Below are 26,469 nucleotides of genomic sequence, written 5' to 3'. Positions count from 1 at the left end.
GCACTTCTGTTTTGTGTCCTGCTCCCCTTGTGTTAATTGTATGATTGTTTTCAATTGTCTCATTATTGGTTCTTGATTGTCTCGTTTTCCCTTCCCTCTCTGTGGCCTGATTGTTCATGGTGCCCTCCTGTGTCTCCTCAGTGTCTGTTCTATTTAAGTTTCCCCCTCCCTTGACTCAGGTGCTGGATCCTTGTGGTTATGTCAGATTGTTTGTGCGTAAGCCTCTGCCCCATGTGTTCCTGCCCATGTCTTGGTTTTCTAGTGTTTTTTTTTGGAGTTTCTGCATTTCCTTTGTTCCTGTGTTTGTTTCCTACGTATGTTTGCGCCGACCGTATGTACCTGCCTGTGTTTGTGACCTGTTTGTGTTTGTTTGTTTGACTTACTTGTACTCTGTCCTGCCTGTGTTTTTGAGTTCCTGTTGTTTCATTAGATATTTTTTGAGTTTGTGTTTTTGCCCTTCGTGGCCTTCTCTGTTCCCTACTTGTTTGCCTGTCGTGTTAGTAAAGTCTTTGTTAATTTTCCCTTTTAAGTTTGTGTTTTTTTTCCCTCTGCGTTTGGGTCCCCCCTACCCGTACCGTGACAGAGGGTGTATTTTACGTCTATTTTAGAAATATAAATTTGTTTCCTGCAGTGATTATACAGATGAAAAAGCAGTAGAGTTATTGTTATATTTAGAGTTACCCAGCAAGGCAGTGTAATAAGTGAAGAGAGGTTTTCATGAGTCCAAGGGAGGCTCAAACCTCGCCTGTCAGTTACGCAAAAATTTCGCATGCTGATGCACTACCCGGTGAGCTAACCGTGTAAGAGAAAAAGGAATACCAAAATGTGGTAGTTTTAAACGAGTGCACTTCTATATATGTACAGTAATTTTGCGTATGCATCCGATGTATTGATTGGCTGATGTAACTAAAATGTCCAATGGAGAGACATATTTGTGGGCTTTAAGCATTGATGATGTAATCAGGCAGGAAATAGAAGGAGAAAATGCAAAATCCCCTAAGTTTGGAGCTTAATTGTGTGGACATGTGAAGGTGTGAGTTCTCTGTTGAAATGGGTCAGAAGGTACAAAACTGCATTTTTTTTTTTTAAGGGCTGAGAGTGTGTGGTCATTGCGATTATTTCTGTAGGGAACCCTGAAAAGTGCCAAACTGTCTGTGCTGTATAGGTATGGTGCATGCCGCCCCGCCAAGGCATAACTTGGTGGGATGGCATACCTGCCATCCCAATCTTGGAGGTGGACATACATCGCCTCATTGCTGGGCTGCTGAGTAATACTACTCACATTCAATGGCGCACTCCTTCTGTTTCACCAGGAAAACATTTCAGGTCTGAGAAACAGTAATCTGAAACTGACCTTTTGCTTGACATGAATGACCTTGGCCTCCAGATCAGCTGGAATGACTCTTCCTCTGAAACAGACAGTAAACATTCAAACATGTGAATAATGTTCTCAGTCAGAGGTTCGAGTACACTGAGGGCATGGGATATATGCGAACATACCTTTCATCACAATTCAGCAAGATCACATTCTCTGTTCCAAAGCCAAGAGCTGCACCAGCTTTCTTTATTGAGTAGTGGCTCTGTCAGACAGAGATGACACAAATTCACTATGTTTAATTCCCTCTGGTATCAGGAATCTGTCTCCATTGACATTTTATATTTAACTGAACCTTTATTATACTGGGATGGTCAAATAATGGTCAATGTCACTTCATCTTTTCAGTGATGACCTAGCTGAATCAAGCTGGGAATAGATAGGGAATGCAATGGATTTGTGAAGCCAATCAAATCTAGGTGGATGGTTAGGTGGTCAGATTGAGATAGCCAGTTTAGGAATTTGACAGAGACCAGGGCTAAAAAACTTTAGATAAGTGCCAAGAGATGAGTGCCATAAGCACCATGTTACAAAAGTAATGATTGGTCGGCCAGACTGGGATATACCTACATGTGACCAAATCAGGGCATGTGCCCACATGAGGATTCCTCTGTGCAACAAAGGGTCTGAACAAGGCAATAGCTGAAGCAAGAAATGGTTGAGAGTGGATGTTTGGTAGACAGAATATACGCACATGTTCCGATGTGAAGAGGATTAGCCTGGGGGCGGCAGACATGCCTTTTGTCTTGACTTCTGGGAAATACTTATAGCGTGCCACCATCACACTGTACATGTTGGATATTGCTCCCCCTGCAGACAGAACAAGAATATTTCTTGTCTTGGTCCAACAGAGTAAAATTGAATTGAATGCATTTCATAACTTTCTGTATGAGTATATATCTAATGTCAATGCTAAAAACCGTTAATGTTGAATCAGGAATAATGATCTGGTTCAGAAATCACCTGGTGAGAATATCCCATCTCCATCTATGCCCTGCCAGCCAATTATCTCTCTCATTTTCTTCAGGGTCAGCTGTTCCATGAGCACAAAGACTGGGGCAATCTCATAAGTGAACCTGCAGGACAAATCAAACCCCCCCACACACAAACAATCATCAGTGATGCTAACAAAAAATCTCAGTTGCTGTTTTTTGGCATACAAAATTACTTTCATTTACATTCCTCTGTGCTTGGAAACAAATCAGCATATTTCACCTATAAGAAACCTCAGTTAAACCAAATACAAAATACATTTCCTGAAAATTCTCATTGGGATGGCAGGTATGCCATCCAGTCAAGTTACGCCTTGACGGGGCATGCCCCATACCTATACAGCACAGAGAGTTTGGCACTTCCCAGGGTTCCCCACAAAATTAACTGCAACAGCCACAGACTTTCAGCCCTTAAAAACATTCATTTCTGTACATTCTGACCTTATTTCAACAGGCAGAGTTCATAAACAACTTCACACGTCCACACAATAAAACCCAAAACTAAGGGGATTTTGCGTTTTCTCGTTCTTCTTCTTTTTACTGCCACAAATTCTCATAGCCCACAAAGTCTCCCCATTGATAATTTTACCTACATCAACCAATAAAAACATTGGATACAAACACAAAATGAACATATATACAAGTGTTCATGTTTAAAACAGTACAACTTGCCAGCTCTGATGTCTGCTTCCCTCGTAGCCTAGTGGGTAGTGCCTTTGCAGGACTGATAGACTTGGTTAAATCCCCCCCTCCGACTGAAGCAAATCTCTAACTCAGTACACTGGCTTGCTGTCTAACTAAAAATACAACATTTAAACTATTGCTTTTGCATATGTAAAACCTTTCTGGGACAGTTTCACTTACTGCAAGTATACTGAACAAAAATATAAACACAACACTTTTATTTTTGCAGCCATTTTTAATGTGTTTAAATGATACCTCAAAAATTTGTTCTATGTGCACAAAGATCTTATTTGTCTCAAAATTTTCCCACAAATTTGTTTTGTTTTTGCCCACTGTTAGCTAGCAGTTCTCCTTTGTCAAGATAATCCATCTCCTGCACAGGTGTTGCATATCAAGATGCTGATTAAAAGCCATGATCACTAGACAGGTGTCCCTTATGATGGGGTCAATAAAAGGCCACCCTAAAATGTTGAGTTTTTTGTTGTTCAACACCATGTCACAGATGCCTCAAGAGTTAAGAGATCATGCAATTGGCATGCTGACTGCAGGAATGTCCTGTAGAGCTGTTGCCAGAGTAATGGGTGTTAATTTCTCCACCATAAGCAGCCTCCAGCATCGTTTCAGAGATTTTGGAACAGGCCTCACAACCGCAGACCACATGTAACCATGCCAGCCCAGGACCGCCACATCTGACTTCTTCACCTGTGGGATCGTCTAAGGCCAGCCACACGGACAGCTGATGAAACAGTTGGTTTACACAACCGTAGAATTTCTGCACGAACTGTTAGAAATCGCCTCAGGGAAGCTCATCTGCGTGCTTGACGTCCTCACCGGGGTCTTGATTTGTCAGCAGTTTGGCATCACAATCGACATGAGTGGGCAAGAGCTCACCTTCGATGCCAACTTCTTCCATGTTCTCCCAGTTATTCCATGGCCTGCATACTCACAGACATGTCACCCATTGAGCATGTTTGGGATGCTCTGGACCGACGCATACGACAGCGTGTTCCAGTTTTCACCAATATCCAACAACTTCGTACAGCTATTGAAGAGGAGTGGGACAATATTCCACAGGCTACAATCAACAATTTGATTAATTCAATGCGAAGTAGATGTGTTGCGTTGCATGAGGCAAATGGTGGTCACACAAGATACTGATCGGTATTCTGTTCATCTCATGGTATCTTTTTTGGGGAATCTGTGACTAATAAATGCATATCTGTATCCCCAATCACATGAAATCAATAGATAAGTGCTTAATGAATCTATTTCAGTTGAGTGATTTACGTTTATTACCTTTGAACTCAATAAAATCTTCGAAATTGATGCATTTATATTTTTGTTCAGTGTATCTTTTTGTATCTCTGTTAGTGCGATACCAGCTGACGCCAGTAGATCGCAGTGGCCGTTAGTCAGTGTGAGACTCACAGGCACAGGACGTCTTGCTTGGTAGCAAGCCTGGCTGGAATACTAGCAAGAAGTTAAAGGTGCAGTGTGTAGAATTTAGTGACATTTAGCGGAACGGACTTGGCAGAAATGGAATATAATACACAAAGTAAGTTTTAATTAGTGTATAATCCCATGAAAATAAGAATCGTTGTGTTTTTGTTACCTTAGAATGAGCCCTTTATATCTACATAGGGAGCAGGTCCTCTTCCACGGAAGACGCCATGTTGCATCGCCATGTTTCTACAGTAGCCCAGAACGGACAAACGCTGCATGATACTGTTCCTATATAGTATTTATATAATCATTCAGTCGTGTCGCTGACGTTTCCCAGGCAATGATTCATGTTACACTGCGATAACTCATCAAACTACAAACTACAGTAACATTGCTACATGTAAAGCACAGAGCTGCTATGTAAATACCACTTTGTGTTTTATTGGTATTGTTCATATTGCGCAGACCAGGTAGGAATATAATAAAATAATTTTATAAATACAAATCTCTGTTACTTCTCTTCGGTCCCTTTGGAGGGCTTCCACTCTCTGCTCTTCTTCTCTAGAAACCCCCACTCCAATAGCGTGGAAACTATTTTATAATGCTTTGGTGAGCGGATATTGTCTGCAGATGCTGGCTGAACTTATGCAAATGTTTGCTACGTTTGTTTGGTCATTGCTACTCGGTGTCACTTCAGCAAATGAGTGCGGGCGAATATACGACATGTTGAAGACGATAATAAAGTTAGCTAGATGTTCTGTATATTTGAATTATACAGCCTTTCCCTCGAAAACCTTTAATGCCCTTCTTATAAGTGGTCATCCATTTATGATGCCAAAATCATGTTTACTTAAACTGTTTTCTTTGTTTACATTGGCTATTTGTTTGTTACACCACAGTGACATTGTTTGGCGGTACATTAGGTTGGAAGGAATAGCCTGACATTTATTCAGCCAATAATAAATTACATTTATTTCCCAATATCTTTGATTGTCATATTTAGTCATCAGAGGTGCATACACCCTTGTTAGGAATCATTGGTTTTTAATCCAAACTTAAATGCTAGCAAGCATATTTTTATTATGTGAACAAATGATTAGCCCCATGCTGTGAAGTGGTATCATGACCACTGTCCTTGTAATTACAATTTGGAACACATAAACGTTACTGTAAATAATATTTAAATCTATATCATATATCCATATGGAATGATGGCTCTCCATCAACAATTAAAGAATGCAACACGTGTTGCTATGCCCAACCTTCAAACTAACAAAAAGGCAAATATTCAGAGGTGTGGACGTACATTCAAAACAGTGCATTACAAATGCATGCTGATGTTAAACCCATATTCCAATCTATTTGAAATGACACAAATTCTGCCTAGTCTGTTCAAACATCAGACCTTATTTTTTACTGTACATATTGTTTATGCCCTACACCTGAACAAATTGGATGTGCTCATTCTACTGTACCTCCTTTCAGCTGACTACATCAGAATCTGTACTACTGGCATTTTATGACGGCTTAAAATGTACAACATTGTTAATCAGAAATTATATCTGGGTGGGTAAATCGGCGGATATGGTGTAGAACATAGTTTGTCATTGATTTATAAATATAGCTACCAGTATACACTGGGCTTGCACTCATGGTTTAATTGTGGTACATACAGCACTGGCCTGATATGCCTTTTTTGTTTGCTTCTACCTGACCGGTTCCAGCATGTTAGCTGAGGCAATCCTCTTGTCAGAGCAGATACCTACCTCCCCCACTTTAAGAGCAAATCACCAAAAACTGTAGTCAGGTAAATTAATCTGACATTTGTTTTACTCTGTTCTTGCAAAGCTTGACAATTCTCTTTAATATTATCTAATTATTGAAAAGTGCAATACAAAATAAGTTATGTCAGATTGTTTAAATATGTAAATGTATTAAATCTTTAGACTGTCAAGCTCATGAACCTGATAGCATCTGCTACCAGTGTGCAAGAAAAAATTGACAGAGGTGAAATCAACATGATGGGCTACCTCTTTGATGTCATACTTCAAGAGGTAAAAAGTGAATGCTGAGTTATTGCTGTCTGATATTGGTTACATGATAAACAAACATTGATGTGTAAAGGGGACTAGTGACTTGTGTTTTCTGTTTTAAAGGTCATCATTGGGAAAAGAATGAGAGCTTCAGCTGCTATCGGGCAGAATTTGCCATGGCCAGCCAGACTTCACCATTAAAGGCTGAAGAAATGTGATAGTCTTTGATTAAAAAAAAATCTATCGTAGCAAGTAGTTTTGTCTCATTTTATCATGCCTATTCAAATTTTGACATGTCTCATTGCTGCGTAATTTCCTGAGGAATTATGATTCTTTGGTGTACAACTACATCTGGGATTTAAGTGACCACGGTTATGACTCAATGCTTGAATGTGGCCAATCGTTATCTGCTTTTCAGCAACATGAAAGCGTATATTTAAATAGCATTGGTGCATCTAATCCAGGAGTGAGATTTATACTTGAGAGACTTGGGTATGATTAAAATGAGTTTAAGCAAAAATATTGTAATTAGACATGAATACTTAAATTGTCATAAACTCATTGATCATTAGAAGCTATCAGTTGTATTCCATGAGAAACACCAGACGGATTTATCGTAAATGCAGACAAGCAGGTGTGAGAGTCTCCAGAGATGACAACTCCCTTTTAAGGTAAACAAATGGTATCGTAGATGCTAGGATAGGATGTTGCGGGGTCGCAGCATACCGAGACAAAACAAATTATAGGCCTACTGTAAGGCTACAGTGAATATGTGTACATTTAACTGAACAGTCATTAAAATATGCATTATATATAATTTATACATTAACACTCATGAAGCCAGGATTATTAGCCTAGTACGGAGCAATAAAGGTGTTATCTTAACGTAGCTAAATACTGTGTTGTAACCAGATAATTATCGACCGTTAATTAAAACTGGTAAGCAATCATAAACGACTCAATATACAAGTGGTAACATCTTACAAATGAACTTGTTTCCTAAATAAAGGAGGTCAGGTGACTTCCAATAGTGATCTGGAGGTTATGCAATTTCCAGTCCTTCCACTTTTTTCATTGGGTCCTTCACATGGAGGTCACGTCTTTCCGGTCGGTACTCTCCGTGGAGATCGATGGTGGAGGTGCTCCTGGTAGATTTGTGGTGTGGAGGTTACGCAATCTCCGGTCCTTCCGCTTTCTCATTGGGTCCTCTACATGGAGGTCACGTCTTTCCGGTCGGTACTCTCCGTGGAGATCGATGGTGGAGGTGCTCCTGGTAGATTTGTGGTGTGGAGGTTACGCAATCTCTCTCTTCGTGGAGATTCTCCTGGTGGAGATTCCCCAGCTCACTGCAGGCTGGTTCTCTTGTCATGGGGGGCGAGCCAAGATGGCGACGTGAGCACACACTTTTTCAGGAGCTGGTCACCTCAAACCTTATAAAACTAGTGAAACATAGCTATTAGATATTATATTTCACAACACGTCTTAGAGCGGTGTTATGTGATTTATGTTGATGTGTTAGTGACCTCACATCGTTGATATCTTTCGGTTTATGCACTTATCTGATAAAACAAACTTAAGCTAATAGCACTGTTAGCTACAACAACAGCAATATGGAGTCAGCACTAGAAAATCCACTCGTGAACAACATGCACGACTACTGCATAACAAACCAACCTGTGTTATCAGTCGTGGATGCAGAATTTCCTCCCTTACCTATAACTCCTTCCAAACCCCCGGCATCGAAGAAAACCAAGCAGCAATGTACTTTAGACATAGACAGCGCGGACATTGTGCAGAAAGTCTCAGTGATGTTTAACACCAGAATTGATGCTCTGGAAAAGAACGTAGAGAGGTTGATATCCGACAACACAATGAAGATCGAAGGTCTAAAGAAAACGGTTGACCTTTCTGAGATTTGAGATGTCAAAGGGAAAATGACACACATCGAAGAACGAGTATGCATGGCAGAGAAGAAAGCAGACCTGGTGGAATGTTTATCTGATCTTGAGAACTACTTATGACGATGGAATCTGTGTCTCTACGGAGTAGTTGAATGTAAGGGCCAAAACGTCCGTAGAGAGGTTATACAGATCTCCCAGTTGGTCCTACCCGAGCACAAGGCCAAGTTTCCTGATGGCATTGATACAGTGCATCGCCTCGGCCAACTGAGAAAAGATGATTCCAAGCTTCGGGGGATTATTATTCAGTTCACCTCACGTATCTACGGGGATGCAGTTTGGAAAGCAGCAAAAAATCCACTTTCCTCCATAACAAAAACCTGCGCTTTGCCGAAGATTTATCACAGTCTGTCAGAGAGAGAAGGATGCAGCTCTGGCCACTGGTGGCGAAGGCACGCGAACAAGGAAAGACAGCATATTTTATCGGTGGACTAGCCTATGCTAACGGTACTGAACTGACTCCTGCAACTTGAGGTTTGATGATCATCCCCTACGTGATGATGTATGTTTAAAACCAAGAAAAAGCTGATTTTCAATAACCAAAGTGTTTTATTTTCTTTGTTTTTTCCGAGTTGTTTCTTCCTTGAAACGGATCATTATCCTGAAATTTTGAAAAGAATGCTACTCAGGTTAATAAGTTTGAAAGTGAGCATCATTTAACTAAGCCCATTCAGTTCAGTGTTACTTTTTCTAATATTTGTACATTCTTTTTATTCTGAATGATTAATAACTGTTGTAGTATTTTTTATCAACAGGAAACTAAGATGCCTTGTTAATTTCATAGCTATACTATGTTTCACTAAGTAACTTTATATAAAAGTTAAAATGGTGCAGCTCTTTACAATAGGTTTAAATTTCCTAGTTTCATCCTAACTTTACTTCTTATTCTAGTCCTTTTATTGTTGTTAATACGTCTTTATCTATTATTGCGCTCAATGCCAGTGGGTTAAGAAATATTGTAAACCGCAAAGCTATATATATTTTTTGCTAAGAAGCACAAAACTGATTTCTGTTTTATTCAAGAGTCACGCTTGATTTTGAAGGTCTCAGTGGGGTAACGAGCTATGGCTGGCACATGGATCGGCACACTCTGCTGGTGTTGCCACTTTAAAACACACATTCTCTGGAACTATTCTACATTCTGTCTGTGACACAACAGGTCATTTTCTTTATCAAGTTATTAACATTGACAACTTCACTTTTATCATTGTTAATATGTATGGCTATAACTCTAAATCTGAGAATAATAATCTTCTTGAAACATTGGAGAATCAGATTCAACACACTCCTAATAACTTTCCAAATTCTGGTATAGCAATAGGAGGGGATTTCAACATGATATTAGATAATAATATGGATTGTTGGTCTCCACGAGACTACTTCAGTAAATGAAAACTTAAAGGTATTTATCCAAAATTTTAATTTAATTGACATATGGAGGAATAACAATCCTAACATACATGCTTTCACTTGGCGTAATAGAAGTGCCACCAGACAGTCACGATTGGACTTTTGGCTAGTTTCTCAAAATATGAACATTGACAAGATATCAGTTAATATCATTACAACACCGTTAACAGATCATAATGCACTCTCCATTTCTATTTTTTTACACTCTGCCAATACTAAGGTTTGCAGAAGCGCTTACTGGAAGCTTAACAGTTCGCTGTTACAGCACGAGATAGTTAAATTGGACATTAAAAATAATAATGCAATTCTGGAACAAAGCAAAATCTGAAAATTCATTTTGTGGTAATTGGGAATTATTAAAATTCAAAACAAGCCAATACTTGAGAAATTATGGTAGTGTCTTAGCAAAAAATCTTAGAGTAGAGGAAGAAAGGGTGTTTTCTAAATAATTACTTGATCACAGAAAAGCCCTGCAAATTTGTCTGAACAGGAAACGCTAGTTAATTTCAGAACAGCTTAAACTGAGTGAAATATACTCAAATCAAGCAAAAGGTGCCTTTGTAAGATCAAGGAAAAGGTGGATTGAAGAAGGTGAAAAAAAATTCTGCTTATTTTTTCAATTTAGAAAGGTTTCATGGGAAAGTTAATATAATCCAACAACTTAATGTTAATGGCACTGTAACTGATGATCCAAAAAGAACAGCTGATTATTGCTCTAATTTCTATAGTAATCTATATAAATCTAAGTATTGTCTGCAATCAACATTTTGTTGAATTCCCTTAATATATAATATCACTAAAATCAATCAAGATAATAGAAAGCTATGTGATGAAATTATAACCATAAAAGAAGTCATTTATGCAATTTTGAACATCTCAAAATGAATAAATAACCTGGAGTTGATGGCCTCTGTGCATAATTTTATCAGGCTTTTACAGAATATTTAGCTCCTTTTCTGCTTGATGTAATCTTAGAAAGTATTGAAAAAGGAACTCTTCCTCCTTCATTAACACAAGATTCGATTACTTTGATTCCCAAACCCAAAAAAGATCTTTTTATTGATAATTTGTGACCTATTTCCTTATTGAATAATGACTACAAATTTTTTGCATCAATAATTGCTAAGCAAATTAAAAGTGTATTGGATCCAATTATTGAAGTTCAATCAGGTTTCATGAGAAAAAGACACATTTCCAATAATACCAAGCTCGTTGTCTTAGATGTAGCCTAATTGATTATTCATTTTTATGTCCTGATGATAGCGTTATTCTTTTTTCTGGATTTCTATAAAGCCTTTGACACAATTGAACACAATTTCATATTTCGTTCCATGGAAAAATTTGGATTTTGTGACTTTTTCTGTAAAGCCGTTAAAACGATGTACACTAATGGTAATAGCTCCATCAGATTGAAAAGTGGCACATCCCCGAGGTTTGATTTAAAATGTGGCATCCATCAGGGTTGTCCGGCCTCCCCATATTTATTCATTCTTTGTACACAACGTCTTACCAATCATATTAAAAATAGCACATTAAAAGGAATAGCCATTGCAGACAGACATATTATACTTAGTCAACTTGCTGACGACACTACCTTATTTCTAAAGAATGCTAGTCAAGTACCCATTGCTATCAAAACTATAGAATCATTCTCTGCAACATCTGGACTTTGTTTGAATTTGAACAAATGTGAGCTTTTTTCTCTTAAAGAAGGTAACATGCCCTGTGTATGTAACATACCGATTAAAGAAAAGGTTACTTATTTGGGAATTACCATTATAAAAAATGAAGAAGCAAGATGTTCCGAAAACTTTAGCTTAATTATTTACAAAACGAGAAAAAAGCTTAACCAATGGCTACGACGAGATTTCTCCTTAACCCTCTGGGGTCGAGAGCTCCGCCGGCGGAGCTCGACAAGATGAAATTAACTTTCGTTTCTATTTGGATGATTAACTTCACATGCTGTTATCATACAGATGCAACAAAACATTGACAGAAACCTTAGAATCGCGACTTTCCAATGCGCCCCTTGGCAAATAACATGAATTGTTTTAAACGTTTTAAATTTGATTAATTAGACCATGTATGCTTCGTTAAACTTTACTCATTACTATGTGAATTTCGCTCATCAGGAAGTCCGCCCAAATCGCATTCACATGTTAACAACATTATAATTACTCTCCATAGAAGGAGACTAAAGGAGGGGCGATGCGAGATCCATGTGAGAAATGCCAAGTCTGCGAAAGCGTGATAGAATGTCAAAGTGTCGCCTAATTCACTTCTTTTGAGGTGAACATTTCGTTTAATTTTGGAAAATGGTCCGTCCGGAAGCCGACACTGATGAAGAGCGGTGTCATTTCGAACAGCGAACTGATCCAGCTGAGGATCAACTTCATGCGTAAGTATATTTCTTAGGATCATATCGGTAAATATGTGTACTGTTTTGCAACGCATCTGTGTGTTTGTAGGAATATCCAGCAATATGCGCGTTTGTAAATTCCCACACTACGAACGATTCGAACTATTGCATCTCAAAATTATAGGCTAGGCTCTCTGCATCTGGTTGTGTGTTAGAAGTATCAGGTAGACTGTATGTTTTTCGATCATATTGGTAAAAATAGCCCGTGGCGTGGCTAGGATTCTAAAACTGATGTCCTCGCACAATCAATATTAGCATACTGTAAGTAAATTCGGGAAATAGCAATATAATAACCACTTAGCTAAACAGACCTAGCCTACTTCAGATTTAGGCATTGTTATTGATGAGTTGCGTGTAGTTGAGCTGGAATATCAATGTTTATTTAGTTTAGCTAATGTTGTTTCGTTGATAGCTTGCATTATTTGTAAATGTGTGCTGTATTACATTCTCTGTGTTTGTAGGAATATTCACTAATATGCGCGCTTGTAAATTCCCACACTACGAACGATTCTAACCATTGCTTCTCAAAATTATAGGCTACCTCTCTGCCTCTGGTTGTGTTTGTTTGGTTCTTTGTTTGTATATGATGTAACCATGTCACATTTCCGAAGTTTTGTTTTCATTAGTTAGTGGTTTGCCCCTTTTTTGTAAAGCACATTGAATTTTCACCTGTTGAAGGAAATGTGCTATATAAATAAAGTTTGATTTGATGTCACATTTCCTAACAATTTTGTTTTTATCATATTTACAGAGATGCTGATCAAGAAACAAGGCCTAGTTCACCACTAGCTAAGAGGCCACGCAAGCGTTGCAAGAGTACACCAGTCTCATCTCATCTTCCATGCGTACAGTCTGCTTCAATAAATGTTCTGAAAATCAAAAGATGTCTTTGTTTCTGTCTTCTAAATGGCTCACTGAGTCTTTGTGGTGGGGAGGCATGCGGCCAGGTGTGAATAGCCTACTTAGCTGGCAGGTCGTCCTACCCAATGCATATTCATTACAGAAAGGCCATTTGCAACATTCTCACCTGGTGTTGAAAAATAGTAGTCACAACACTAACTTTTAGCAATGTATTTTATATTTCTCATTGGATTTGCTAAAATATTTTGTCATCTTTTGATACCCAAGACCTTGATGAACACATTTCACTGACCAAAAGTCTTAGTCATAATTGTTTAGTGTGTTTTATTACAACATTCCTGTGCATGTTCAAAACAATTGTTTGTGTGTTTTTAGAGCAGTTTACAATCCACACATGATTATGACCTACTTACTGCTGCCATATTATTGTAGCTGAGTTTGTGCTGAAAACAAAGATATGAAACACTTTGGAATCACTGTATATAAAGTTGATGAAATTTACACAAATGTCAGAGCATCTCACAATCACCAGTGTGCCTCATTTTACCCTTAGACCCCAGAGGGTTAAATTTGAAGTAGCACAGTACAAGAGAAGATATGGTAGTCATTTAGCAAAGGACCGTAGATTAGAAGAGAATCTGGTCTCTAAAATCGTTTCTCTTTATCAACAACCCCCTGGTAGTTTATCATAAACAGAAAAAACTGAGCTAACTGAACATCAAAATAAGTTGGATGAAATTTATAAAATGAAAGCAGAAGGCTCATTTGTAACATCCAGGAAAAGATGGGTTGAAGAGGGGGAACATAACTCTGCTTATTTTTTTAATTTTCAAAAATATCATGGGAAAAGTACAATTAAGCAATTTAATATCAATGGAGTAGTAACTGATGACCCAAATATGATATCGAAACATTGTTCCAACTTCTATAGTAACTTATATAATTCAAAGTACTGTGAAGAATCAACCTCCAGCTTCCTGGATACAGTGAGTAATGTCACCCAAATTGAATTAATCACAAACAATTAAGAGATGGTCCTATATCTCTGGAGGAGATTTCGATTGCGATTGAATATCTTAAGAATAATAGATCGCCTGGAGTGGATAGTCTCACTGCAGAATTTTCTAAGGCATTTGCAGAAGAATTGGCACCATTCATTTTGGAGGTTTTTATAGAAAGTACCGAGAAAGGGACTCCTACCTTGACACAAGGGCTTATTAGTCTAATTCCTAAACCCCAAAAAGACCATTTGCTGATTGATAACTGGAGGCCAATATGTCTTCTCAATAACGACTACAAAGTGTTTGCATTAATAATTGCAAAAAGAACTAAGGCAGTTCTAGATCCAATTATTGATGAGGTTCAATCAGGATTCATGAGAAATAGACATATATTAAATAATATTAGATTGGTTTTAGATTTAATTGACTATTCATATTTGTGTTCTGATGATAGTTTCGTCTTTTTCCTAGATTTTTACAAAGCGTTTGATACAGTAGAACACAATTTTATTTTCCGCACTCTTGAAAAATTTGGATTTGGTGAGTTTTTCTGCAAGGCCATTAGAACCATGTATGTGAATGGTAATAGTTCAGTTAAATGGAATTCTGGCACATCCTCTAGGTTTCAATTAAAGCATGGCATTAGGCAGGGATGCCTGATATACCCATATCTTTTCCTTCTTTGTACACAGCTTCTCGATATTTATATTAAAAGTGGTATCATAAAAGGGATATCAATTGCTGAAATGATTATTCTTAATCATTTACCTGACAACACTACCCTTTTTTAAAAGAAGCCACTCAGGTTCCTATTGCGATAAATGCCATACAGGCATTTTTTAAAGCTTCTGGGCTGTTTGAACCTTGCTAAATGTGAGTTACTTGTCCTTAAAGACTGTGAAATACCCCATATCAGTAATATACCCATAAAACAGTTACATATCTAGGCATAAAGATTATCAAGAACAAATATTGTAGATGTACCTTAAATTTTGATCCAATTATAGATAGAACCAAGAAAAAACTGAATCATTGGTTACAGAGGGATTTATCTATGAAAGGACGAGTTTTGTTGACAAAGGCAGAGGGTATTTCCCGTCTAACTTATGCGGATATCTCACTTTATGTTAGTAATAAGATTTCAAAAATAATTGATAACATGCTTTTTGATTTCATTTGGAAAAACAGAACTCATTATGTTAAAAAAAGCTGTTATTATGAATACATATGAATCAGGAGGACATAATTTCCTTGACTTCACCACTCTTAATAATACGTTCAAAGTCAACTGGATTAAACAATTTCTAAATAGTCCCACATTGATTTGGAACTTCATACCTCAATACATATTCTCCAAATTAGGTGGCCTCTGGGTGATGTGCTCCCAGAAACACATTTGTTTTGGTACGGTACCCATACCAAAAGGCTATGGAAGGACTTGAATAGATTTTATTATGATTCTTTTAGTATGCCTCTGCAACCGCACATGCCGCACATTGCGCACAACCCCTACACAGACCCATTTTTACGTGTACTATGCAGAAGTATAAAACAGCCTTCAGTGTTACGACATAGTAAAGGTCTTTATGCCTAGCGGCTCGGAGACATCCATGGCGATGCAGTAGATATGTTAGGTGAAGGTATATGATCATGAGGACAAAACCATTTAAAAATCGCTCCATATCCCTTCAAGTTTAAACTGTTACACTATCTTTTTGATGATTAGCTGATTTTATTAAATTTGATCATTTAAATGTTTTGACGTGAATAACAAGACAACACGGGAATTCCCAATGGTTGATTACAGATTATTAATTATTATTATTTTACTATTTTTATTATTATTATTATTATTATTATTATTACATATTCTTCATAAAGTTGGCACGCTTGTTAACCAAGCAAATAAATTAATACAGTTGAGAGATTGATTATTATGTGGGCTACGTTGCAATTTAAGCTTATGGTAATTCTTTAAAGCGTTTACATATTTCTGATTTGATTTGAAGTAAGCAATCTTTTTCCCTATCCAGTTTCATCATGTTTTGGTAGCTTCAGCACAAACATTCTTACGTATTTACATGAGTTATCAAAATATTAGGCTACCAAATTAACAAACTGAAAAAGGTGTCTCACCAAGTATTCACATAATCAACAGTCATGGACAAACGTTGTCACGCCTGGCGCCTGCCCTGTGTTTTTTCACCTTTTCTTATATTCATTTGAGCAGGTAATCTCTTGACGCCATTCGTGGAAGCCAGCGATCACCTTTAATTGCTTCCAGCTGGAAGGCGGGACCGCGGGTTGCTTAACCGTGGTCAGCAGGGATCATGCTTTTTAAAAAGGTTGCGAGTTCTACCAGCTCGAGCTCTCTTTTCATTTTCACCAGCTTGCCTTTTTTTTTGACTCACCAGCGTAGTAGCTTGCCAGCTTGTCAATTTGCCAACTCACTGCGCTGCACATTTTGGCATTTCCAGCCAGTTCTTTGTAACTGTTTGTTTTTTGTGTAATAAATTCTTGTTATTCCTTCACTCGGTTGTTGCGTGATTTCATGTGTCGGACCTACGAGCCGGTTCGTCACAACGTGAAATACACGATGTAATCCCTTAGCAGACTGCGAGAGCTACTAGGAATATAGAGCTTTAACCAAGACTTTGCCAACACAAATGAAACCTGTGCAGACACACGATGCGCCGCGCCGTGCTGTTTCGCGCCGCTTACGCTATGGGTGCGGAGGGTGACTGGCTTCAGTCCGACTGAGGGGGCATATTCCGGTGGGAAAGTGACGTCAGCACATACCCTCTATACGCTATATATAAGCGGAATCGATAACATTTCAGAAAATATATAACGTTAAAAGATTTAATTCAATCTTCTACTGGGAGTTTTGCCGTTTATTGAGGGTGTGACAGAAAATTTTGGTGCCGCTGACTGTAATGGAATGTTTTTCACATTTACTGTTCGATTGAGCAAGTACCACAGTACATTTTTATGGTTTAGTGTTGTCAGATTGTGCCAGCTACTTTACATGAACCTTGGACTGCAATCAATAAAGGCTAACAGCATAGTACCACTCACTTCTTGTCACTTGTACCACCACTGTAATGAACTAAAAAAAGGCTACAAACTACCTTTTCTATGAGAGATGTGTTGTTGAGCTCACGACATTGTCCTGCTGGCGACATTGTAAAGCTCCGTTTTGCCCTCTGTACTATATAGCTAGCTAGCTATGGCATGTCCTCACCTCTGTAACGTTATTTGTTGTCCTCCGTGTGTCCATACATCTGGATGTGTTTCTGCCAATCGCGCGGAAGCTGCAAGGCCTTGCTGGCTGTCTTGGGCTGCATTCACACCAGATCAGGCAATGTGGCACCTTGCCGCAGGGTTGTGTGGTGGTGTAGGCATGTCATTACACATATGTGTGACGTCATGTTGTGAAATTTAACCCACCCCCTCCAGTCCTCTAACCCAAAAAAAAAAAAAAAATGGACACAAACGCAAACCGAAGGAAGCTTCTTGCTATAGTTATTTTGCAGCGTAGACTGCCAGCCAGACGCAGACGTCGGAGCTGGGTACACAAAATAAACCAAGTGAGGACACAACTGGGAGAGTATGATCGTTTGGTCCATGAACTAGGTACCATGAACTAGTGCTAGGTACAATAAACTAACATGCAAGAACTGCTAAATAGCAAATCTTTTATACAGCTTAATTCCGACGTTCGGAATTGATATTTAGCTAGTAATTATTGTTTCGGTACTCGTCCCATTACCCGGTACTGTCAAATCACCATGACAATCATAAAATCAAATCTTAGGAAATGAATCACGTCAGTAATTAATTTGACAGTTGCTCGGGAAACAGCGGAATGCTACATGGTAGTTTAAACAACTTACGTGATTGGCCACTGCAGTGTGACGTCAGGTTGCATCCCGGCAAAAGTTGATTCTGGTTCTACTTTCTTGCCGCAGGCCATTTTTTTTGGCACCCCATGCAGTCCCCACTGCCACAGCCTAAACGCACTACCCCCATTAAAATGAATGGGAAGACTTGCCGTTTTTGCCGCATTGCCTGATCTGGTGGGAATCTAGCCTTACGGTCAAGCAATAGGTGACGTTTTTTTCTGGAAAGTGTTTCATGCGGCCTCCAAAAGCGTGGTTGCTATCGCGTCAGGTATAATTAAAGACAAAAAGAAAGTTATTGCATGTAATAATTATCACTGTGATATATCGCCCAGCCCTAGTTGAAAATGTGTTTTTCATGAGATTGGAGATGGACATTACAGGCCAAAGTATTAGGCCACCTGCAGTTTTTCCAAGACCCTCTGAACATGCCAGCCAGCTTTATGATTCGCCGTCACTCGTCACCGCATACCGCAAGTAAAACACTGAGATCTCAAGTTTTGATGAAGGGATAATTTAGCTCTGATTATATGTGTCACGATTGAACTCGTTGCCGTGATGTTATAGCATGTACACAAAATGTCTCTGCTTATACTACAGAAACTGTTCGCTCTGTTCAGCAAAAAGTCGACACTGCGTTGGCGGCAACCACACTTCACAATTTCTGCAGGAATTATGGTTAGGGTCTAGTTAGTGTGGTTGCCTTTGGCACTACTATTATCTCACATATTTATTTATTATTATTTATTCCACCCATTTTTTGGAACGCTACTCCTCCCAGAGTTTTCGCACCACATACCCGTGCAATATGTACACGTTTGCTGCACGGTTGTTGAGAAATTTGACGTTTTTCGGGCAATTTTTCCCATAGAGAATGAATGGCAGAACGTTCACCCTTGTGATGTCACAATGCTGCCTTCTCACCCTTGTGATGTCACAATGCTCTGTCTTCTAGCAGCTGTACTCTGGTCTCTCAGGCTTTGAACATTCTGCATTCATCTGTACCGGGCAAAATTGCCCACAAATTGTGCAATGCCTCATTGGACATCATAGAGTGTCCTTTGTCCATCGGTGTAGATCAGCCTCGCCCCCTTTCCTGATTGGCCAATGTTTGAAATTTCATAAATTTTTAACCGTTTGTCATAGAGAATTATAGGTCGAGTCATTGGACTCAGTAAAGACCTAGCAACCGCCAAAAACTCCATAGCAACCCCCAAGCAACATCCTAGCAACCGCCTACCACTGCAGAGCAACCACCTAGCAACACCTTAGCAACCACCTAGAACTGCATAGCAATCGCCTTGCAACACCCTAGCAACCACCCAGAACTCCATAGCAACTGCCTAGCAACACCCTAGCAACCACCTAGAACACCATAGCAACAGCCTAGAACTTGATAGCAACCACCTAGCAACTGCCTAGAACTCAATAGCAACCACCTAACAACACCATAGGAACCCCCTAAAACTCCATTGCAACCACCTAGCAACACCCTGCAACCACCTAGAACTCCATAGCAACCATCTAGCAACGACCTAGAACACCCTAGCAACCGCCTAGAACTCCATAGAACGACCTGGCAACACCCTAGCAACCGCCTCAAACTCCATAGCAACCACATAGCAACACCCTAGACACCACCTAAAACACCATAGTCACCGCCAGAACAACATAGCAACTACCTAGCACTGTTCACTCTGTTCAGCACAAAGTCGACTTTGCATTGGCAGCAACCACACTTCACAGTTTCTGCAGGAATTGTCTAGTTACAATTAATTTAATTATTGGAAGTCTATCCAATCATTTTTCAAAGTGCTTGGCAGAGGAGTAATTAAATTAAGTGGAATAGATTTTTTAAAACCTCAGGTAGCCTAATACCTCTAGCCTATAGTGCAAGTAAAATAGGCACTGAAGTTGCAAGAAAAATGGCAAAGAAGAAGAAATTAGGCTGACGGTGAAGCCACACTATACGTGGCCCTGCCGCGTGGTGGCGCTGCCACCATTCATTTTGAAGGAGAGGTGGCGGCCAGACCCCGCAAGGCATGTTGGGATTGCCAGCAGCGTGGCGAGAGGCGGCGAGGACGCGGAGAGATGGCCAAAGTTCAACTTTGACCCCCTCACCACATTGTGGTAACTAATTTGATTTGATCTAATGATCCGTCAAGTAAATTGTCCCTATTATTTTTCTAATTTTAGTTCCGCATTCTATCGTTCCACAATGGACGACCTAACTCGTAATTGCCGTATCGGGTTTCCCAAATTAATAAAATCTCCTACAGAGACACCGATAAGAGGAATGCAGCATGAAGAAAAGTCTCTGAAATTGTCAATGGCTCTGCTATGTAGTTATCGCCATTACTATTAGTTATCACTGTCCAGTCTGAAAAAAAATCATCTTTGCAGTAACCTAGCTCTGAAAAATGTTAATAAGCTGCCTAGCTAGGCTTTCTAATTTCTAGCTAGTGAGTAACAACCAACAATAACATTTTCTTTCTAATGTATTAGTTGCTAGCCACCTAGCTAGCTAACCAGATATAACTTTGAAGGCATTAGCTGGCTAACTAGCCAGACAATGTTTTTGTTGTTGGTTGTTACTCAGTAGCTAGACATTAAACAGCCTAGCTAGGCAGCTGACTAACATCGTTCAGATCTAGGTTACTGCAAAAATAATTTTTATTCAGACAGGACAATGAATATGAAACACAACATTAAACCCGGTCAATATTAAACGAACACAAGTGTCAGGTGGCCTAATACTTTATCGCCTTTACTGCATTTATTGTGTTCATTGAGAAAAAAACAACAAAAACTGTTGAAATCATGGTTCTTTTAACACAGCTAATTGTTAATGTGCATCCTGTCATGTTATATTAGGGATGCTATGTGTTGCAGCATTTTACAGAAAGCAAAATGGACTCTGCTAGAACATATTGTAATTTAAAATAACTGCTTATATAAAATGTGCAATTTGATTGTTAATGCATTCATTCACTGCTAATTGATTTAAAGCTCAGTAATTAAATAATGTTAATGAATGAGAATGAGGTGTAGCATTCAGATTATTCTATAGGTCAGCACAATTGTTTATTAAATCTCACAATTCTTGGATTTGCATCTGTCAAAATTAACAGAGCTGTTTTACTGGGCTGGAAAATGGCAAAAACATTTATTGTTTGAGAAGATAAGAGCCTTGAATTATAGACTGAATTATATTTCCTTTGCAGGGATCTGGAGGAACACAAAGCTCCTAACAAGCCAGAGTCTATGGTGCAGAAAGCTGAACAAGCACGAAACCGTCCATACCCAAGGCGCACCTCCTACAAAGGTCGTCTGTGAGTGAGTGAGTGACCACAATTTGCGATGCATAGCCCACGGCAGCGTCCTGTGCAGCGCCATGGGAAAAAACAGGGCCCTTCATTTGACCGAAGTAGTCCATAAGGTTTGGTTTCGAGGCTATCATATGGCACCAAAAAATATACATATGTCACTAAATATGTTTTTTTAATGATAAATGTTGAGTTTAATCAACATTTATCATTACTTACACAGTAAGTGTAAGTAATGATAAATGTACTTACAAAGTACTTACGAATCTGTACTTACAAAGTTTACCTTTGTTGGCAGTTCAGTTGTGAAATAAGAGCAAATAGATGTATATGGTCTGTCCAGGCATTGTGTTTTAACTGTCAGGCCAGCCTTTACTGGCTCTGTCCTATCTGGCATTCCCACTGTCTACTCACCAGCAATTTCATAGCCTTTAGATGACCTATTAAAAACAATTAAAGCATGGCATGGCATAATAAAAACAGTAACACAGCAGATTATCGCATATAGCTCCTTGAGTAGAAAATGGAAACCAAAAGTAGACTTTGTAAAAATAATTCAGGCCATTGAACAATGTCCAAAAAAAAATCCACATGCTATAATTGTGACAACAGTGAAATTATCCTGATAATTTCCCTAAGGACAATTTTCTGAACATATTTAATATGTCAGAAGTAATTATAACTGAGGATTTCCTAGTTGTTCACTGCAAATAATTAGCATGTACAGTACCATGAAAAAGTATTTGCCCCCTTCCTTCCTGGTATTTGTCACACTGAATGGTTTCAGATCTTTAGACAACATGTAATATTAGACCAAAGGGAAACTGAGTAAACAAAAAAAAAACACATTTCACAGCCATTTCACCCATATGAAAAAGGAATTACCCTCTCAGTTTCTCAATCAACCAATTAACCATATTTAATTGATAATTAGATTCAGTTGATTGAACACAGCCCAGCTAGATTGCAGCCAGCACTGTTGAATCTAAACCTCACTCATAATCAACCTTACCATCAGAGTGAAGTAGTCAACAAGTTTGGACTAGCACACTATGCCATGATCAAAGGAAATTACAGAAGTGATGAGAAAAAAGGTTGTTGAAATATATCAGCCAGGAAAGGGTTACAAAGTTATTTCTAAGGCTCTGGACTCCACCAAACCACAGTAAAAGCCATTATCTCCAAATGAAGAACACTTGGAGCAGCGATAAATCTTCCCATTAGTGGTCGGCATGCCAAAATTACTCCAAGGGCGCAGCCACCAGTCATCCAATTACCAGTCATAAGACTCCAGAAGAACATCCAAAGAACTGCCAACTCTCTAGCCTCAGCTAAGGTCAGTGTTCATGACTCTACACTAAGAAAGACTGGGCAAAAATTGGATTCATGGAAAAGTAGCAAGGCAGAAACCACTGCTAACCAAGAAAAACATCAATGCTCATCTCACTTTTGCAAAAATGCACCTGATAATCCCCAAGCGTTTTGGGATACTGTTCTATGGACAGATGAGTCCAAAGAGGGACCTTTTGGATGACAGGGGTCCCAATATGGCTGGCTTAAAACAAATACAGCATTTCCCAGTAAGAACATCATACCGTACCACCAATCAAACATGGTGGTGGTAGTGTGATGGTGTGGGGAAGCTTTGCTGCTTCGGGACCTGGATGACTTGCCATTATTGAAAGAACCATGAATTTTGCTCTCTACCAGAACATTATTAGTCTACATCTGAATGGCTGAAAATAAACAAAATAAAAATTCTGTAGTGGTCTAGTCAAAGTCCGGACTTGAACCCAATAGAGATGCAGGGTTTCCCCCAGAAAAGTTGTTAGGCCCGGTGGCAAGTATCTTTTGACGGGGGCCGGCGGCCCGGCCCGGGCCGGTGGCCAAGTGTCTTTCTTGATGGGGGCCCAGCACGGGCCCGCGACTGATGGCAGCATTAAGGTAGGGCCCTATAGTTTCTGTGATAACAGAATCACGGACGGAATCGCGGAATTGAGAATTTAAAAAAGCCATAACACAGATTCCATAGGGCCCTACATTAAGTCAGTGCTAAAAGCTGACCGGAGATTTAAAAATATCACTACGTAACGTGAATGTTGTTATGTCATTTATTCAACACACATTTAAAAAAATCAACAACTATTTACAGCATAGCAGAGTCTTACAAAGAATCTGACAACAATGTACAGACTGGGAATTCTGTGTTATCAACAACAACAAAAGAAATTAAATTAAATTAAAATAAATAATATCAAAGTGTTTTGCACTCTACAAAAAACTTGAAAAAAGTTCTGATTGGCTACTGATTCTTACAGCCTTGGAATGCTGGGCACATTTCAACAACAACAAAAGAAATTAAAATAAATAATATCAAAGTTTTTGCACTCTACAAAAAACTTGTATTCAAGTCCTGATTGGCTACTGAATCTTACAACAAGCCTTGGAATGCTGGGCGCATTTAAATAGGGATCGGAATCGCGAACTGGTTCCAAGTTGTCCTATTCATTGGAATCGTATGGCTCCGAGCTTATCGATTCCGCTTATCGAAGCCAGCATGTTTTTCGGACAGCTGCGCATTGCAAAACAGATTTGATACATTCTGTTGCAATAAAGATTCTAAGACAACTCAGCAATTTCTCTGGATTAACGCGTTATTTTTTAGCTTGAAATTCGATCGTATTACTAAATGGCTACACATGTCATGTAACGTGCAAGTAGTTGGCTATCTCCCTGGATATGAAATAAATGTTTTTACCAATAAATAATAATAATAATAATAATAATAATAATAATAAATGCGATTTTATCCATGGAAATAGCTATAGCCTACAAAAAGGCTAAATAAATGTTGTGTTTGCGATTGCCGTCGTAGATGTCAGAAGGAAATGTCACTGACCAAAAAAAAGTTTGCTCTCTTTGCTGGGCACATTTCAACAACAACAAAATACTATGTATCTGTGTTACTGACTGTTTGGCTAGCTAGCTAAGTTAGGTAAATGACCACGTTGTCGTGCACATCAATGTCATCAAGCTAAGTTATTAATAAACAAGTGAAGTCATTATTTCGATGGTGATTAATAAATCATGTAATGTTACAATGTATCGAACGTTACATTCATGCTACTAGTTTAATGTTACATCCACACTGCTTAAGTTAATATAAAAAGAATGTACTTACCGACGAGATGAAGTGATAACATAGTTTGTAACGAGGTTAGTTAGCCTACTAAAGAAATTGTGCCTTGCTAGGTACTGTTAGCTTGTGATAGTTGGAAGCATCAAGTGTTCAACGTCACTCTATGCACAATGAGGATAAAGAACAGGGCTGCGTTTCCGAGTTTCGATGTACATTAACGTTTTACAAAGGTTCTTAAGGTATACCTTCTTAAGGGAAACCGCTTTTTTACGAGTGTTTCCCAGATTATACCTTAAGGCAACTCTTAAGGTACAACGTAAAGGTACATCGTAAGTTGGAGCTGGCCTTCACTGAGGTGCTGAAAAGTTTATCAATCGATGCCAAGCGAATCGATTGTCTCACTTGTAAAGGCTTGTGAATGACGTTTTAATATAACAAGTGTTGTCATAATCATTTTACATCAATCTAATATTGCAGAAGAGGAAGCTATGCCTACTAGAGATCATCTGCTAATCTCTTTAAGAGTCCGTTAAGATGAGACGTTGTGATAGTTTCAATAAATACGTACATATAGGCTACAAAGGATAACATTTAAAAAAGCATCAATCGGGACATATAAGCCATAGTCTGGGACTTCGTGGAAGCCCAGGGAAAAGGACATAGGCTACATATGGGTGAATTATTTTGTTCTTATTGAAACAAAGGTCTAATGTTAATTTGTTTCTGTCATGCAATATATAGGCAACTGTAGCAGCATATCACTGCACTGCACTGATTCCCGCGAACTTTTCTCTGCAATGCAAAAATGATCGTAGATGAAAGGCAAAAGCGCGTCTGTGGAAATTGACCATGATGAATTCTGCCTTATGAATAGGTCTACCTGGTAAAGTGATTTGTTCATCCACCTTAATTTGCTGTTGGATAATCTTAAGTTTAACCAAGAATATCATCATTGGGTTGTTTACCGAAAATCGGAAAACAACATGGTAAGAAAAATGTTCCGTAATGTTGATATTTACCCTGTGCTATTTTGTTTTATATAGGAGGTGTGAGCTAAAGGAAGGGGATGTAGATCATTTGGCTATGTTTGTCCATTATGAGCCACTGTACCTGTATGTGTGTTCATGGCTAGGCCAATCAACGTGTTCTAGTTCGGTCATGCAAGTAGACTCACTCAACGTTGTTTTTGCACACACAGGTTTTATATTCTTAATAAACCGGCGGTTTGTTCCAAGTCAGTGTGATCATTGACTCACACACAAACGAACTAATAGCCACCGGGCTTGCAATACACTGGCGGAAACCCTGAGATGCTGTGTCAGGACCTCTTACGAGCAGTTCATGAATCATCTGAATCAAAGCAGATCTGCAAGGAAGAGTGGAATAAATTCCTCCACAGCAATGTAAAAGGCTGAAATCAAATTATAGGAAGCATTTGGTTTCAGTTATTACTGGTGCAACCAGTTATTAAGTTTTAAAGGGCAATTAGTTTTTCACAAGGGTGATATGGGTGTTTGATAACTTTTTACCACGAACTGGCGCCGTGGGCTATGCATGGCAAATTGTGGTCACGCACTCACTCACTCATGGACGACTTTTGAGGGACATTTTGTGGGACGCATGTGCAGGTGGTGCTTCATTACTAGGACGCATGTGCAAGTGGTGCCAGTTAAATGTGTCTGTGGAAGTGAGTTGCGCCGTGGGTCTGGGCGGTTCCGTGCTTGTTAATTAAATAAATGCAATAATAATATGTTTTGTCATTACTCCCTAATGTCTAATATTACATTTTACCTAAGATTTGAAACAATTCAGTGTGGCAAATATGCAATAATTGTGGAAATCAAAAAGAGGGCAAATACTTTTTCAAAGCACTGTACTCGGCGACCTGAATGTAATACATCTATCACTACCACACAGCTCACACAC

General features: G+C 38.9%; 1 protein-coding gene across 4 annotated transcripts in view; it reads right to left on the bottom strand.

Moving 5' to 3' along the window:
• LOC118223927 (glutamate decarboxylase 1) overlaps positions 1–26,469 on the bottom strand; it is a 60,690-nt gene that overhangs the window by 11,832 nt on the left and 22,389 nt on the right. For all 4 annotated transcript variants that reach the window (XM_035411015.1, XM_035411012.1, XM_035411013.1 and 1 more), the window contains 4 exons: positions 2,339–2,451; positions 2,070–2,185; positions 1,501–1,580; positions 1,355–1,409 (listed from right to left, as the gene is read on the bottom strand). In XM_035411015.1, the coding sequence (XP_035266906.1) occupies positions 1,355–1,409; positions 1,501–1,580; positions 2,070–2,185; positions 2,339–2,451 (364 nt within the window). The remainder of the gene's footprint in view (positions 1–1,354; positions 1,410–1,500; positions 1,581–2,069; positions 2,186–2,338; positions 2,452–26,469) is intronic.

Source organism: Anguilla anguilla, chromosome 3 (genome assembly GCF_013347855.1).
Source record: "Anguilla anguilla isolate fAngAng1 chromosome 3, fAngAng1.pri, whole genome shotgun sequence".
In the NCBI taxonomy this organism is placed as follows: Eukaryota; Metazoa; Chordata; class Actinopteri; order Anguilliformes; family Anguillidae; genus Anguilla; species Anguilla anguilla.
Note: the sequence above shows the minus strand (reverse complement) of the source record. Positions and strands in the feature narration are given on the sequence as shown.